A 14,838-nucleotide genomic window follows, 5' to 3' on the forward strand; every position below is an offset into this window, starting at 1 on the left:
GTCAACCCCCTCATCGCCGGAATCAACCTAGTGAACCTTCTCTGAACTGTCTCCAAAGCAAGTATATCCTTTCTTAAATATGGAAACCAAAACTGTATGCAGTATTCCAGGTGTGGCCTCACCAATACCCTGTATAACTGTAGCAAGACTTCCTTGCTTTTATACTCCATCCCCTTTGCAATAAAGGCCAAGATTCAATTGGCCTTCCTGATCACTTGCTGTACTTGCATACTAACCTTTTGTGTTTCATGCAAAAGTACCCCCAGGTCCTGTTGTACTGCAGCACTTTGCAATTTTTCTCCACTTAAATAATAACCTGCTGTTTGATTTTTTTTCTGCCAAATTTTTGCCTATTCACTTAACCTATGTCCTTTTGCAGATTTTTTGTGTCCTCCTCACACATTGCTTTTCCTCCCATTTTTATATCGTCAGCAAACTTGGCTACATTACACTCAGTCCCTTCTTCCAAGTCATTAATATAGATTGTAAATAGTTGGGGTCCAAGTACTAATCCCTGTGGCACCTCATTAGTTACTGGTTGCCAACCCGACAATAAACCATTTATCCCGACTCTCTGTTTTCTGTTAGTTCGCCAATCCTCTATCCATGCTAATATATTACCCCCAACCCCATGAACTTTTATCTTGTGCAGCAACCTTTTATGTGGCACCTTGTCAAATGCCTTCTGGAAGTCCAAATACACCACATCCACTGGTTCCGCTTTATCCACCCTGTTTGTTACATCCTCAAAGAATTCCAGCAAATTTGTCAAACATGACTTCCCTTTCATAAATCCATGCTGACTCTGCCTGACTGAATTATGTTTTACCAAATGTCCTGCTACTGCTTCTTTAATCATGGATTCCAACATTTTCCCAACCACAGATGCTAGGCTAACTGGTCTATAGTTTCCTGCTTTTTGTCTGCCTCCTTTTTTAAATAGGGGCGTTACATTTGCAGTTTTTCAATCTCTGGCACCTCCCCAGAATCTAGGGAATTTTGGTAAATTACAACCAATGCATCTACTATTCCTGCCGCTACTTCTCGTAAGACCCTATGATGCAAGCCATCAGGTCCAAGGGATTTATGCACCTTTAGTCCCATTATCTTACCGAGTACCACCTCCTTAGTGATTGTGATTGTGTTAAGTTCCTCCCCAGCGAGAGCCCCTTGACTATCCACTGTTGGGATACTGTTAGCGTCCTCTACCGTAAAGACTGATACAAGATATTTGTTCAGAGTTTCTGCCATCTCCATGTTCCCCATTACGAATTCCCCTCTGAGTCTTTTCCTCTAAGGGACCAACATTTACTTTAGCCACTCGTTTCCTTTTTATATTCCCATAGAAACTCTTGCTATCTGTTTTATATTTCGTGCTAGTTTACTTTCATAGTCTATCTTCCCTTTCTTAATCATTTTTTTAGTCATTCTTTGCTGGCTTTTAAAAGCTTCCCAATCTTCCTCACACTATTTTTGGCCACTTTGTGTGCCCTTGTTTTATATTAATGACTTGGATGAAGAGACCGAGTGTAATGTTGCCAAGTTTACAAATGATACAAAGATGGGTGGGAAAGCAAATTGAGAGGAGGACACAAATAATCTGCAAAGGGATACAGGCAGGTTAAGTGAGTGGGAAAAAATTTGGCAGATGGAGTATAATGTGGGAAAATGTGAGGTTATCCACTTTGGCAGAAATAATAGAAAAGCAAATTATAATTTAAATGGAGAAAAATTGCCAAGTGCTGTAGTACAGAGAGATCTGGGAGTCCTTGTGCATGAAACACAAATAGTTAGTATGCAGGTACAGCAAGTAATCAGGAAGGAAAATGGAATTTTGGCCTTTATTACAAGGGGGATAGAATATAAAAGCAGAGAGGTCCTGCTACAATTACACAGGGTATTGGTGAGGCACACCTGGAGTACTGCGTATAGTTTTGATCTCTGTAATTTAAGGAAGGATATATTTCATTGGAGGGTATTCAGAGAAGGTTCACTCGGTTGACTCCGGAGATAAGGCGGTTGCCTTATGAAGATAGGTTGAGTAGGTTGGGATGATACTCATGGGGTTCAGAAGAATGAGAGGTGATCTTATCAAAACATATAAGATAATGAGGGGGCTCAACAAGGTGGATGCAGAGATGATATTTCCACTCATAGGGGGAACTAAAACTAGGGGACATAGTCTCAGAATAAGGGGCCACCTATTTAAAACTGAGATGAGGAGAAATTTCTTCTCAATGGGTCGTAAATCTGTGGAATTATCTACCCCAGAGAGCTGTAGAGGCTGGGTCGTTGAATATATTTAAGGCGGAGATAGACAAGATTTTTGAGCGATAAGGGAACAAAGGTTAGTGGGGAGCAGGCAGGGAAGTGGAACTGAGTCCATGATCTTACTGAATGGTGGAGCAGGCTCGAGGAGCCTAATGACCTACTCCTTATGTTCTTATAAGTCTTTCCTTTCTCATCCGAAAGACAGTGCAGCACTCCCTCAGCACTGCACTGGAGTGTCAGCCTAGATTTATGTGCTCAAGGCCCTGGAGTGGGATTTGAACGCAGCACCTTCTGACTCAAGAGGCGAGGGTGCTGCCCACTGAGCCGCAACTGAGACCGGACACTTGAACAAAATGTCCAAAATAATCGGGGCATCTCACTGAAAACCAGTTCAATTGTGACAATATTTTCCGTTGCCTGTGCAAAAATAGTTGCGCTGAATTGTTCCTGCAGACGAGCGAGGGGCAGAGGCTGTCTGTGGCACACGGCCCCCGCCGCCGCCGCCGCACTGCCTGTGGCGGAATGCGGGGACAAGTGGCGGTGCCGGCTGGCAGTGCTGCCCAACAGGCCTCACATTTTCCATGACAGCGGCGGCGGGGGTCAGGGGTCAGCGCGTCACGTGCTGCCCGGACAACATGGCGGCGCCTGAGCATTAGCAGGAGCCCGTCGGCCGCCGCCGCCTCCGCGCCTTCACCCGGAAAGTCATGCACGAGGGCAGCAAGACGAAAAACATGTTTCTGACTCGAGCGCTTGAGAAGATCCTCACCGACAAGGACGTGAAGAAGACTCACCATTCGCAGCTCCGCAAAGCCTGCGAGGTGGCCCTGGGTGAGTTTCCTGGTTGGGCTGTGTGAGGGAAGGGGAGACTTGCTGGGTATTGTGGCTCCACAGATCGTGAGCTGGCCGCTTGGTGCAGTCCTGCCTCACTCAGGCACGGGCTGGACTGGCACCGGCCTCAACTGCAGGGCAGCAGAAGTCGGCGAGGATAAGGCCTTTCCTCGCGCGTTGAGAGTTCCCTTTTCACTTGACTTCCGCTATTGAAACCTTGTTGACAGCCCGGCTCCAAAAGCTTTCAGATTTGAGACGTCAACTTGTCACTTACCAGCGTTAGCGAGATGTGTCGCTCACCTTGCAACCGATTGCATTTAGTCTGATTCTGCCTTTTTTTTGATAGTCAAAATAAATTAATCTTTTACATGAGACCCATAGTGTTTCGCCCTTGCATGTTTTCTCTTCAGATTTTGAAACCATACTGATCGCTAGTTACGAGTTATGGCTTAATTCCAAAAACTGGACTGGTGCCTGTGAAATGCTCAAGAATTTTCTGTAGCCTGGTAGATGCCGGCTTAGGAAGCTACACGACTCTATGGTCATCAGTCCAGTCTCACAAATGGATGCCCACAATTGCCTTTATTTTCACGCATTTATCGATTTCATCCATAAAATGTTCCACACTATCTGCATGAATTATCTCCTTCAACAATCTGTTCAATGTGTCAACTTTCTGTGAGTTTGGGTTATCATGGTTAGTGACAGCTATAAACTGAGCCCTGTTGTAAAATTATCATTTAAAAGTATGAGGTGAGATTGGGTTTCTGAAGCAAAATTGTGTGTAATTGGTACGTATTTAATCATGAATTGTGATTGATCTGAGCAGCCAAGCTGTTGTTGTGTTTAGTTGCTGCCATACCTCGTTGGCTAAAGTTTATCACATTCCTGTAATGGGTTGAACTTCAGTGTAATGTGGAACCTCAAAGAATGAATATTCTGGCTTAGCCTTACACTATCACAAGGTTAATTTAATGGTGAATTTTATTTTTTCTGTCATTTTTTGTGTGCTTAAATAATAATAGCATATGATGGCTGGATCTCATATGTTATTGCTTTGCAAGACAGAGGATATGGTAGTCTGATGAGGGACAGTAAAATACATGAATCGTGCTATAGCATATCAAATTTTGATGTGGATAAATGTTAAAGTATAACACATGCTGTAGACAAGATATTTAAAATAGTAATTATACAGATGGTACTTGTAGGACTCGGTATCCTTGATTAGAACAAAAAAGTTTGCATTTACATACATAGTGTATTTCATGACCATAGAATATCCAATGTGCTTTACAGCCACTGAAATACTTTTGAATTATAGTTACTTCTGTAATGTAGGGAAATGCGGCAGCCAGTTTGCATACTCCGTGGTCCCACAGACAGCCATGAGATAACGACTCTATAATCTGTTTTGGTGATTTTGGTTGAAGGATAAATATTGGCCAGGACTCTGGGAGAACTCCTCTGCTGTTCAAAATAGTGTCATGGGATCTCTAATGTCCACCTGAGAGGATGGACGGGGGGGTGGGGGGGGGGCGGGGTGGAGACTAGGTTTAACGTGAAATACGAAATACGGCACCGCCGACAGTGCAGCACTCCCTCAGTACTGCACTGAAGTGGCAGCCTAGATTATGTGCTCACGTGAACCCACAACCTTGCGATTCACAGTCAAGAGCCAAGCCCGATAATATTAGTATGTTTTGATCAAGTCTTTTGAGGTTTCCTAGCTCATATATCCTGGGGGAGGGGCAAACTATGGTATCCCCATCATGGCATTCGGCTGTTTACTTGATGATTCCAGGCTTTTTATTCCTCGACCTAGAAAATTAAAAAATATGCTTTGCTTTTTGCCAGTTTGACCTTGTGCCCTCTTGGCTTACTGTCAACAGTTTAATTTGAAGTAATGTTCTGAATTTATGCTTTCTGTGCCAATTTTCATCATGTGCACCTCTGTCGCCTCCACTTTCAAGACTAACTAGCTCATGTTTGTCCAATGTTTCCTCGTAACACAGTCCTCTGTTGCTAGGGATCAGTCTCGTGGTTCTTCTCTGCATCCAAGGTTAAAATGTCTGGCTTGTATCTTGATGACCAGAATCGTTGTGACCCAGTTTAAGCATGATCCCCTCTGACCTGTAGTTTGCTGTTTTAACTATCCTATCGGGATAGTTAGCAAATATCCTGTTCTCCTTGTTTCTGTAGCTCAGCAAAGTTGGAATATGTTGTGTCAAATTTACTCAAGAATAGGAGCAGGAGTAGGCCATTTGGCCCCTCGAGCCTGCTCCGCCATTCAATAAGATCATGGCTGATCTGATCATGGACTCGGCTCCACCTCCCTGCCCGCTTCCCATAACCCTTTACTCCTTTATTGCTCAACGTTCTGTCTATCTCCACCTTAAATATATTCAATGACCTAGCTTCCATAGCTCTCTAATAATGCTAGATCTCTCCAAACTTCACCCTCATCATTTTGATAACATTCATGGAGTACTTATGATTGACTGGTGCTTTTTTCTTCCTTTTGCAATATTTCATTCATCTGCCAGTATTCTGACCACTGATATTTATCAAACTAATTTTACAGGTCCCTGACCATCTTAGTTTCAACTGCCCCAATTGGTTGATTTATTCAATTTGCGTTGAGATTTTGAGCTTGTCAGCAATGTAAATTAGGAAATAGTTCTCCCAACATTGATCTCCGGAACACCCCAGTTAGCATTCCATCCCTGCCCCGCCCCGCCAATGAACATAAAAACATAAGAATTAGGAGCAGGAGGAGGCCATTCTGCCCCTCGAGCCTGCTCCACCATTCACTGAGATCATGGATGATCTTCTACCTCAACTGCACTTTTCTGCATTGTCCTCATATCCCTTGATTCTCTTAATATCCAATTATCCATTAACCTGCTGCTTCCTTCTAGGTAACAATCATTTAGTATGACATATTTAGCCTTGTTAGCATTTTTTTATGGTTTTGTCCTTCTTACTGTTATGGTACTGAAATGATTGCTTACTATTTAATTTTGCAATTGCAGCTGTTCACATTTGCAGCTACCTGTTTACCCTTCTGACTACCCTTTTAATATGTTGTTAAATTTCCTTCTATTCATCACTCTTTTTTCCCCATCATCTTTGTCCTGAATAAGAGTGAAGATCTTTCTCAGTTAATATTTTGAATGATATTCTAAGACTATCCCTCATCTCAGTCAGTACAAAATGAAGTGTAAGGCGAGAGGTTGCTGAGCTCTCTGAAGAGCAACGTCTTTTGCATTATATACACTGATCATTTATGTGGGGTTGGCTGAACGTAGGAGATTGCTGGAGGAAAAAAGAGCATTTGCGACACTGAAAGAAAAAGATTGTTATCTGATATCACTTAAGTAAAAGAAAGCACGGAGCAATGAGTAGAGAAAGAGAGTTAGTAACAGATAAACAAAGAGGAACTGAAGCCCAATGAAAGAGTAATGGTGACAAAGGAATAGAATAGTAGGAAGAAGTGGAGCAAACACTGAGAAAGAAAACCGAGAAACAACAAAGAATGAGAATAACATGAAAGCAGCACAGACCAAGTACTACAGAGCTTCCAGGTGCTGCTCAAACCTCGTGATGTTGTCCCTCAAACTAGATGCATCCGAGAGGGGTGCACAATCTACAGTGGTTGTGAAGAACCTCAACTCACAGCTCCAAAAAAAAGCGAAATCTGAAATAAAAACAGAAAATGCTGGAAACACTCAGCAGGTTAGGTAGCATCTGCAGAGAGACAAACAGAGTTAACGTTTCACGTTGATAACCCTTCGTCAGAACTGGAAAAGGTTAGAGATTTAACAGATTTTTAAGCAAGTGCAGGGGCCAGGCAAGGGGAGGAAAGAACAAAAGGGAGGGTCTGCGATGGGCTGGAAGGCAGGTGTGATTAAATGACAAAAGGGATAATGGTGCAAGATAAAAGGAGATGGTGATAGAACAAGTTAATAAACAAAAGATGAGTCAGGTAAGGTGTAAATGGGAATGGCAGAATCATTAACAGCTGCCATGTTTAAAAAAATAAGGGCAGAGGTTATGGTCTGAAATTGTTGAACACGATGTTGAATCCAGAAGACTGTGAAGTGTCTAATTGAAAGACAAGATGCTGTTCCTCGAGCTTACGCTGAGCTTCGTTGGAACAGTCTAAGAGGCTGCGGACGGAGAGGTCAGAGTGGGACTGGAACGGAGAATTAAAGTCAGAAGCTCAGGGCCACGCATGAAGACTGAACAGAGATGTTCCGCAAAGCGGCCACCCAATCTGCATTTGGTTTCCCCAGGGTAGAGGAGACTGCATCGTGAGCAAAGAATCATCATAGGCAGTCCCTCGGAATTGAGGAAGATTTGTTTCCACTCTTAAAAATGAGTCCTTAGGTGGCTGATCAGTCTTAATACGAGAACCACAATCCCTGTCACAGGTGGGACAGACAGTCATTGAGGGAAAGGGTGGGTGGGGAGTCTGGTTTGCCGCACTCTCTTTCCGCTGCCTGTGCTTGGTTTCTGCATGCTCTCGCCGATGAGACTCGAGGTGCTCAGCACCCTCCCGGATACACTTCCTCCATTTAGGGCGATCTTCGGCCAGGGACTCCCAGGCGTCGGTGGGGATGTTGCACTTTATCAGGGAGGCTTTCAGGGTGTCCCTGTAACATTTCCTCTGCCCACCTTTGGCTCGTTTGCCCTGAAGGAGTTCCGAGTCGAGCGCTTGCTTTGGGAGCCTCGTGTCTGGCATGCGAATGATGTGGCCTGCCCAGCAGAGCTGATCAAGTGTGGTCAGTGCTTCAATGCTGGGTATGTTGGCCTTGTCAAGGATGCTAATGTTGGTGTGTCTGTCCTCCCAGAGGATTTGTAGGATCTTGAGGAGGCATCGTTGGTGGTATTTCTTCAGCGACTTGAGATGTCTACTGTACATGGTCCATGTCTCTGAGCCACACAGAAGGGCGGGTATTACTACAGCCCTGTAGACCATGAGCTTGGTGGCAGTTTTGAGGACCTGGTCTTCAAACACTCTTTTCCTCAGGCGGCCGAAGGCTGCACTGGCGCACTGGAGGCAGTGGTGAATCTCGTTGTAACTGTCTGCTGTTGTTGATAATAGGCTCCCGAGATATGGAAAATGGTCCACATTGTCCAGTGCCGCGCCGTGGATCTTGATGACTGGGGGGCAGTGCCTTGCGGCAAGGACGGGCTGGTGGAGGACCTTTGTCTTACGAATGTTTAGCGTAAGGCCCATGCTTTCGTACGCCTCAGTAAATACGTCGACTCTGTCCTGGAGTTCATCCTCTGTGCGCAGATTCAGGAGTCGTCTGCGTACTATAGCTCGACGACAGATGTTGGGGCTAAATTGCAAGAAGTACAAGTAAATCATTGTTTCACCTGGAAGGAGTGTTTGGGGCCCTGGATAGTGGGAAGGAAGAAGGTAAAAGGGCAGGTGTTTCAACCCAACTCTCAGCTATTTGCTGTTTGGAAAACGGAAAGTGCTGCAAATGCAGCATCAGTCTTTCAGGCCTGAGTCCATCTCCAATTCTGATTGCCACCCTGACAGATGAAGCCCATGAGACAGCCGCAGGTCCTTGGTCAGAAACAAACCGTTACCATCAGTTTGACAGAACATGGTGCAACACATACAGAACACTACATTCCATACCCAAGCTGTATCTGAGTAATGCTGCAAGAGATTTACTGTGTTTTTTTTTTAAAAAAAGGTTTGCAAGCAAACTTTTTTGTTCTTTCTTAAAGGAAGTACTAAAATGGAACTTTGTTGATCCTGGCAAAGTTTTCCAATTTTTTTTTAATGCTTTAATATCCTGGATTTTGCAGTCAGTGGTGAACGAGTGGCGTTTGCTGTTCATTAAGCTTGCAGCTGCCCACAGACATTTTATGGGCTTTTGCACGTCAACGTGAGGTCATCGGGAGTCTGATACAGCATGGCACCCTCCTCCAGGGAATCTGGGACCTGTATGAACAGAGAAAGCAACAGCTTGGATTGAAGAATCCTCACAGAAATAGACAGTCTAAACCAGGAAGTGTAAGTTAAAATATTTAATCCAGTGTCAAATCATGTACAGAAAGCAAAATCATGAGAAGGGAAGAAAGATGGAATGAAGAGAGAGAGATAAGAGAGTTTAAATGTTTTTAAAAAAATCTCCCAACAGTAATTAAAATCTGATGGATTGAGACTCCACACTTGTAGAAATACATTTTCAATGCCAGATAGGTTGTTTGGCAGTAACTAAGACTTATTACGCTCTTAAAATTTCACTTGAACTTGAATGGAAAAGCTCTAACCTTTTCTGCCATGTTTAGTGGCGAAGTACCACAATTTCACACCCTTCATGTGTTTGGCAACTTCATGATGTGGTATATTTGGACTTTCAGAAGGCGTTCGACAAGGTCCCACACAAGAGATTGATGTGCAAAGTTAGAGCACATGGGATTGGGGGTAGTGTACTGACATGGATTGAGAACTGGTTGTCAGACAGGAAGCAAAGAGTAGGAGTAAATGGGTACTTTTCAGAATGGCAGGCAGTGACTAGTGGGGTACCGCAAGGTTCTGTGCTGGGGCCCCAGCTGTTTACACTGTACATTAATGATTTAGATGAGGGGATTAAATGTAGTATCTCCAAATTTGCGGATGACACTAAGTTGGGTGGCAGTGTGAGCTGCGAGGAGGATGCTGTGAGGCTGCAGAGCGACTTGGATAGGTTAGGTGAGTGGGCAAATGCATGGCAGATGAAGTATAATGTGGATAAATGTGAGGTTATCCACTTTGGTGGTAAAAACAGAGAGACAGACTATTATCTGAATGGTGACAGATTAGGAAAAGGGGAGGTGCAAAGAGACCTGGGTGTCATGGTACATCAGTCATTGAAGGTTGGCATGCAGGTGCAGCAGGCGGTTAAGAAAGCAAATGGCATGTTGGCCTTCATAGCAAGGGGATTTGAGTACAGGGGCAGGGAGGTGTTGCTACAGTTGTACAGGGCATTGGTGAGGCCACACCTGGAGTATTGTGTACAGTTTTGGTCTCCTAACCTGAGGAAGGACATTCTTGCTATTGAGGGAGTGCAGCGAAGGTTCACCAGACTGATTCCCGGGATGGCGGGACTGACCTATCAAGAAAGACTGGATCAACTGGGCTTGTATTCACTGGAGTTCAGAAGAATGAGAGGGGACCTCATAGAAACATATAAAATTCTGACGGGGTTAGACAGGTTAGATGCAGGAAGAATGTTCCCAATGTTGGGGAAGTCCAGAACCAGGGGTCACAGTCTAAGGATAAGGGGTAAGCCATTTAGGACCGAGATGCGGAGGAACTTCTTCACCCAGAGAGTGGTGAACCTGTGGAATTCTCTACCACAGAAAGTTGTTGAGGCCAATTCACTAAATATATTCAAAAAGGAGTTAGATGAGGTCCTTACTGCTAGGGGGATCAAGGGGTATGGCGAGAAAGCAGGAATGGGGTACTGAAGTTGAATGTTCAGCCATGAACTCATTGAATGGCGGTGCAGGCTAGAAGGGCCGAATGGCCTACTCCTGCACCTATTTTCTATGTTTCTATGTTTCTATGTTTCTATGTTTCTATGTGTTTGAATGCCGAATCTCTCGGCGAGGTACCGGTAAAGCGGAGCTTCTGGCTGATCAAACCGGACAGCAGCAGCTTTATGTCCACATTTAACCGCATGAGCGGACGCTGGAAGTTGCTGTCCAATTTACTCCTTAATAACGATGAGCACTGATAGCCTCAACGTTATTCCGAATGCAAAATCTGGGCCAATATGTCTCTTCCAGTGAGGATTCATTTATCACTGTTTCGCTCTCACTTATTGCAATTTGGTCAGTAAACTGAAATTTATCTTCAGTTCAAAATAAAAGCAGAAAATTGATAGGTCAGAGTTCAAACTGAAATCATAACCTTAGACGTGCATTATATAAATATAATTCAATACCAAACCAGTGAAAACTCAAAAGATCCACAGAGTAGGAAAATGTTCAAAAGTAATTTCGGGATGACAACAATCTTTTCCCCAATTTTTTCTACCAAGATCAGTAGTTGGACAAGTGGAATCACTAATACATCATTGGACAAGTTGAATCACCAATATATTTTCAGATCTGCAGCAGGAGAACCCAGATGTGGTGCTAAGAAAATTTCTCATATTGAAGCTTGACTCTTTCTTTAGGCGGCCACATACCTCTTGCATAGCTTGAAAGCATAATTAAAACTACCTAAAACACAAGACTATGTAAGTAAAGAACTAGATTCGATGCCAGGAGATTATTTTCAGTCATCACTATATGAAACAAGTTGCCAACTCAAGTGCGTGTGAATTTGCTGCCACCATTCAAAAGGGAACTAAACAAGTTCCTGAGTGATGCTGACATCACTGTGTTCTAGGATTATTGGGGAGATGTGTCCCCCAGTCACCGTGACCTCCTGGAACTTGTTTGGTCACCTTTTTAAGGGTTGAAGAGAAATGTCTTGAATTTTATTGGCCCAAGTTTTTTTCCCTCGATTTGCCTGTCCCAGAGATTGATTGGTGGAGAGGATTATGGGCAGATGGTGTGCATGTTTCATTATGACCATATGGAACAGGCTCAATGGACCAGCTGTTTTTTTCCTTTCCTTCATTTGTGTATGCTCATATTATAATCGAACCTACTCCACTGACTTTTGGCCCTGTTGCTCGACAGAAAGCTGCTGTACAAGCTCACGGCAGTGAATCTCCATGGCAAGACCTGGGAATAATTAAGGCATTGACTATAAGCGAGAAAATAATAGAGAACAGTTACAAGGGTGATGTGTAACTGGGGAGATGTATTGAGTGTAGTGCTCGGGTTAGCGCTGGTGCTCCGACTGTTTCTAATCTAAATGAATGAACACACAGTTACCCAAGGAGTAGTGTTGAACCACCTTGGGGAAGTGGCTGAAAGATGTGGGAGTCAAGGTAAACTAAACACTTGCTACTTTACCATAAATGTACATTCTATCAAAGTGAGCAGATTGTTGAGCTATATTGCCAACGTTGAGGCCATCATGCTGAACTTGTACTGTGCTTTGGTCAGGCTGCAATTGTGTTCAGCATAATTCTTTGTGTTCCATTTGCTCTCAACCAGTTAAATGAACTATTGCCTTGAATTATTCAATTAGCCAAGCAAGTGTTGAGCTTAAATCATAACCCTAAATCAGTGATTTTCAAATGGCAATAAAGTTGTAGGTTTGATGCATAAACCTTTATTTAAAAGTAACAAAATAGAATCCTGCACCTTTCTGTGTCTTACTCTAAGACATTCTAGCCATTGTTTACATTGACTTCTGTAGTTGAAAAAATATTCTCCATTGATTTTGAAAACTAATCGGTAAATGGTGCATTACCATTGACCTTTTGTTTACAACCCACGTTTAGTAAACCAAAACCAAATAATTCACTTGTGTATTACAATAACTGCCTGTAGTCTTTGGATCTATTGCTACAAAACAAACAAAATGAATGTTCTGTGTAACATTCCTTCAATATTACAGGTAACTGAAAATATGAAGTTTATATGGCGCACAAACTATTCAAATAAACTGACCATGAGGGAGGGTTGAGAATATTGGAGCCAAGGTATTTCAGAGAGCACATTTTTCAGTATTTCATTGCTGCCTTGAATATCAGCAGCCATCATCTCCAAAATCTATTGCAATGCATTATGCACGTTTTCTTTTAATACTGCATTTGCAGTGTTCATCAATGTCTATATCAGATCAGTAATAATGAATGATACTTTGTTGTGTCATTCAGATTTGCATTTTGGCTCCCACAGCTCTTTTAAAGGAAACAAAATAAAACATTTAAATCAAGTACACTTTTCACATGCCTTTTTTGTTTGTTTTTTTGTTGTTGTTTTTTTTGTCTTTTTTTGGGCACTAAAACCATACATTTTACAAGTGCCCCCTATAAAAGGGGAGGAGGACACTAAAACCGGCAATTAAAACAAATTAAACTTTAAAACATACAAAATCAAATTAAAATTTGGATGCCGGGGGTAATAATGCACTCCAGTCCCTCCGGCGCCCTCTCGTTTTGGCTGCCACAACTCTTTTGAGGAAAACAATAAATTAAATCAAGTGCCCCCCGATCTGGGGGACACTCCAAACACTTTTCACGTGCCTTTTTTTTTTGTTTTTTTGGTGATTTTTGTGGTGTTTTTGGGCACTAAAATCATAATTTTTTTCCAAGTGCCCCCTATAAAAGGGGAGGGGGACACTAAAACTGGCAATTAAAACAAATTAAACTTTAAAACATATAAAATCAAATTACAATTTGATTGCCGGGGGTAATAATGCACTCCAGTCCCTCCGGCGCCCACCTCTCGTTTTGGCTGCCACAACAGTCACTTTACAGGCCACCTGTCTCCAATTACCTGCCCCATAGACCCATTTAATCGCAATACAGCAAATGCAACCACGGTTTGTCAATAATATGGAGGCAAAGCCACCACTGAGTGGGATCGACTCAATCACAAAATAAAATAGCTCGATGATTGAGAGAAGATACACGATGCATTGTGGGGAGAGGTGATAATAGTAATGTTTAACCCTGGGTTATGATAGCTGACAGAACCAGCCCATGGGTTTCCATTGGTTTGCTTTATATTATTAATGCATCTTTTATATTTGCACTATTTATTGGGACAAATATACATTTCAATTAAGAACTTTGTCTGAAAATTAGACCAATGCATTTCTTTTTGGGGGTTAATGAGATACAATTGATGGGTAAATCGTATATATTGTTTGAGCTCTGCAGCAGTAATGAAGATTTACAAACATTCAGGGGGTGGAAAGCTTATTTCCTTGAGACTACAACTCCCTTGCAGCATTTCTTCAGTAAAAACAAAACAGTCCTATTTGGAACAGTTCTAATATAATGAATGGACTCTGTTCAGTAAGAAATTAATTAAAAAAAACTCTGACACAAACCACAATTAACACAACACATCAGTGGACTCGTCCATTCCCATTCTGTATTCCTACACCTCTGTTCTCTAAATTATATAAATGTATCCATGTCCGTCTCCAAGCACCGCCGGTAGCGGATTGAATATTTGATGACACAAGGCGGGAGACTGAATTGGGGAGTGCAGGGTGTCACGAACCATTCGCAGTAGCTCAGGCTACATCTCGCTGACAGTTCTTTGCTTTATTCAGCTGTCTTGCCAGTTCCAGCTTTGCGATATCCAGAGGTTGAGAGCTGTTGTGTTTTTACCGTGAAGCAGCACTGAAGGGTGGGTGTGAAACAAGTGAATGCCTAAACAAGGAGATTTGGTGAATTTGCCATTAGCGAGAGGGGTACAAGAGGCTAATTTTTCTTCTGCACTTATCTTGAGCAAGCTTGTGGAAAGATGGCATTGAAGATATAAAAAGAAAATATTCAGTGCGTCAGGATTTTGCTGCAGTGACATTGAATCAAACGATGCAGCCACATTTCAATCCGGATCCCTCCATTCTGGCACCTCTGATCTGCTCGCCATCTTAAAATTTACTTCTTGAGCTGTGTTTTATTTTGCAATGTAAATTGACTGCCATGCTGTGATGTGGCATATCTATTGTGGCCCAGGTCAGTACTTCTGCCCTGTTCCTGAGTCTGATCGCGCCCATGTCTGTGCCAGTCCTTGGACCTGGCTGAGTTGGACAGCACCCAACGTTTGATTCTATATATCAAGGTCCCCAAAAAAACCATGAGA

General features: G+C 42.9%; 1 protein-coding gene across 1 annotated transcript in view; it reads left to right on the top strand.

Annotated features, from left to right (window-relative positions):
* Positions 1-2,904: 2,904 nt before the first annotated feature.
* Positions 2,905-14,838, top strand: part of LOC139276887 (brefeldin A-inhibited guanine nucleotide-exchange protein 2-like) — a 118,261-nt gene continuing 106,327 nt past the window's right edge. The window contains exon 1 of the mRNA XM_070894884.1: positions 2,905-3,099. Coding sequence (XP_070750985.1) covers positions 2,976-3,099 — 124 coding nt within the window. The 5' untranslated portion in view covers positions 2,905-2,975. The remainder of the gene's footprint in view (positions 3,100-14,838) is intronic.

The sequence above is a fragment of the Pristiophorus japonicus genome, chromosome 12 (genome assembly GCF_044704955.1).
Source record: "Pristiophorus japonicus isolate sPriJap1 chromosome 12, sPriJap1.hap1, whole genome shotgun sequence".
NCBI lineage: Eukaryota > Metazoa > Chordata > Chondrichthyes > Pristiophoridae > Pristiophorus > Pristiophorus japonicus.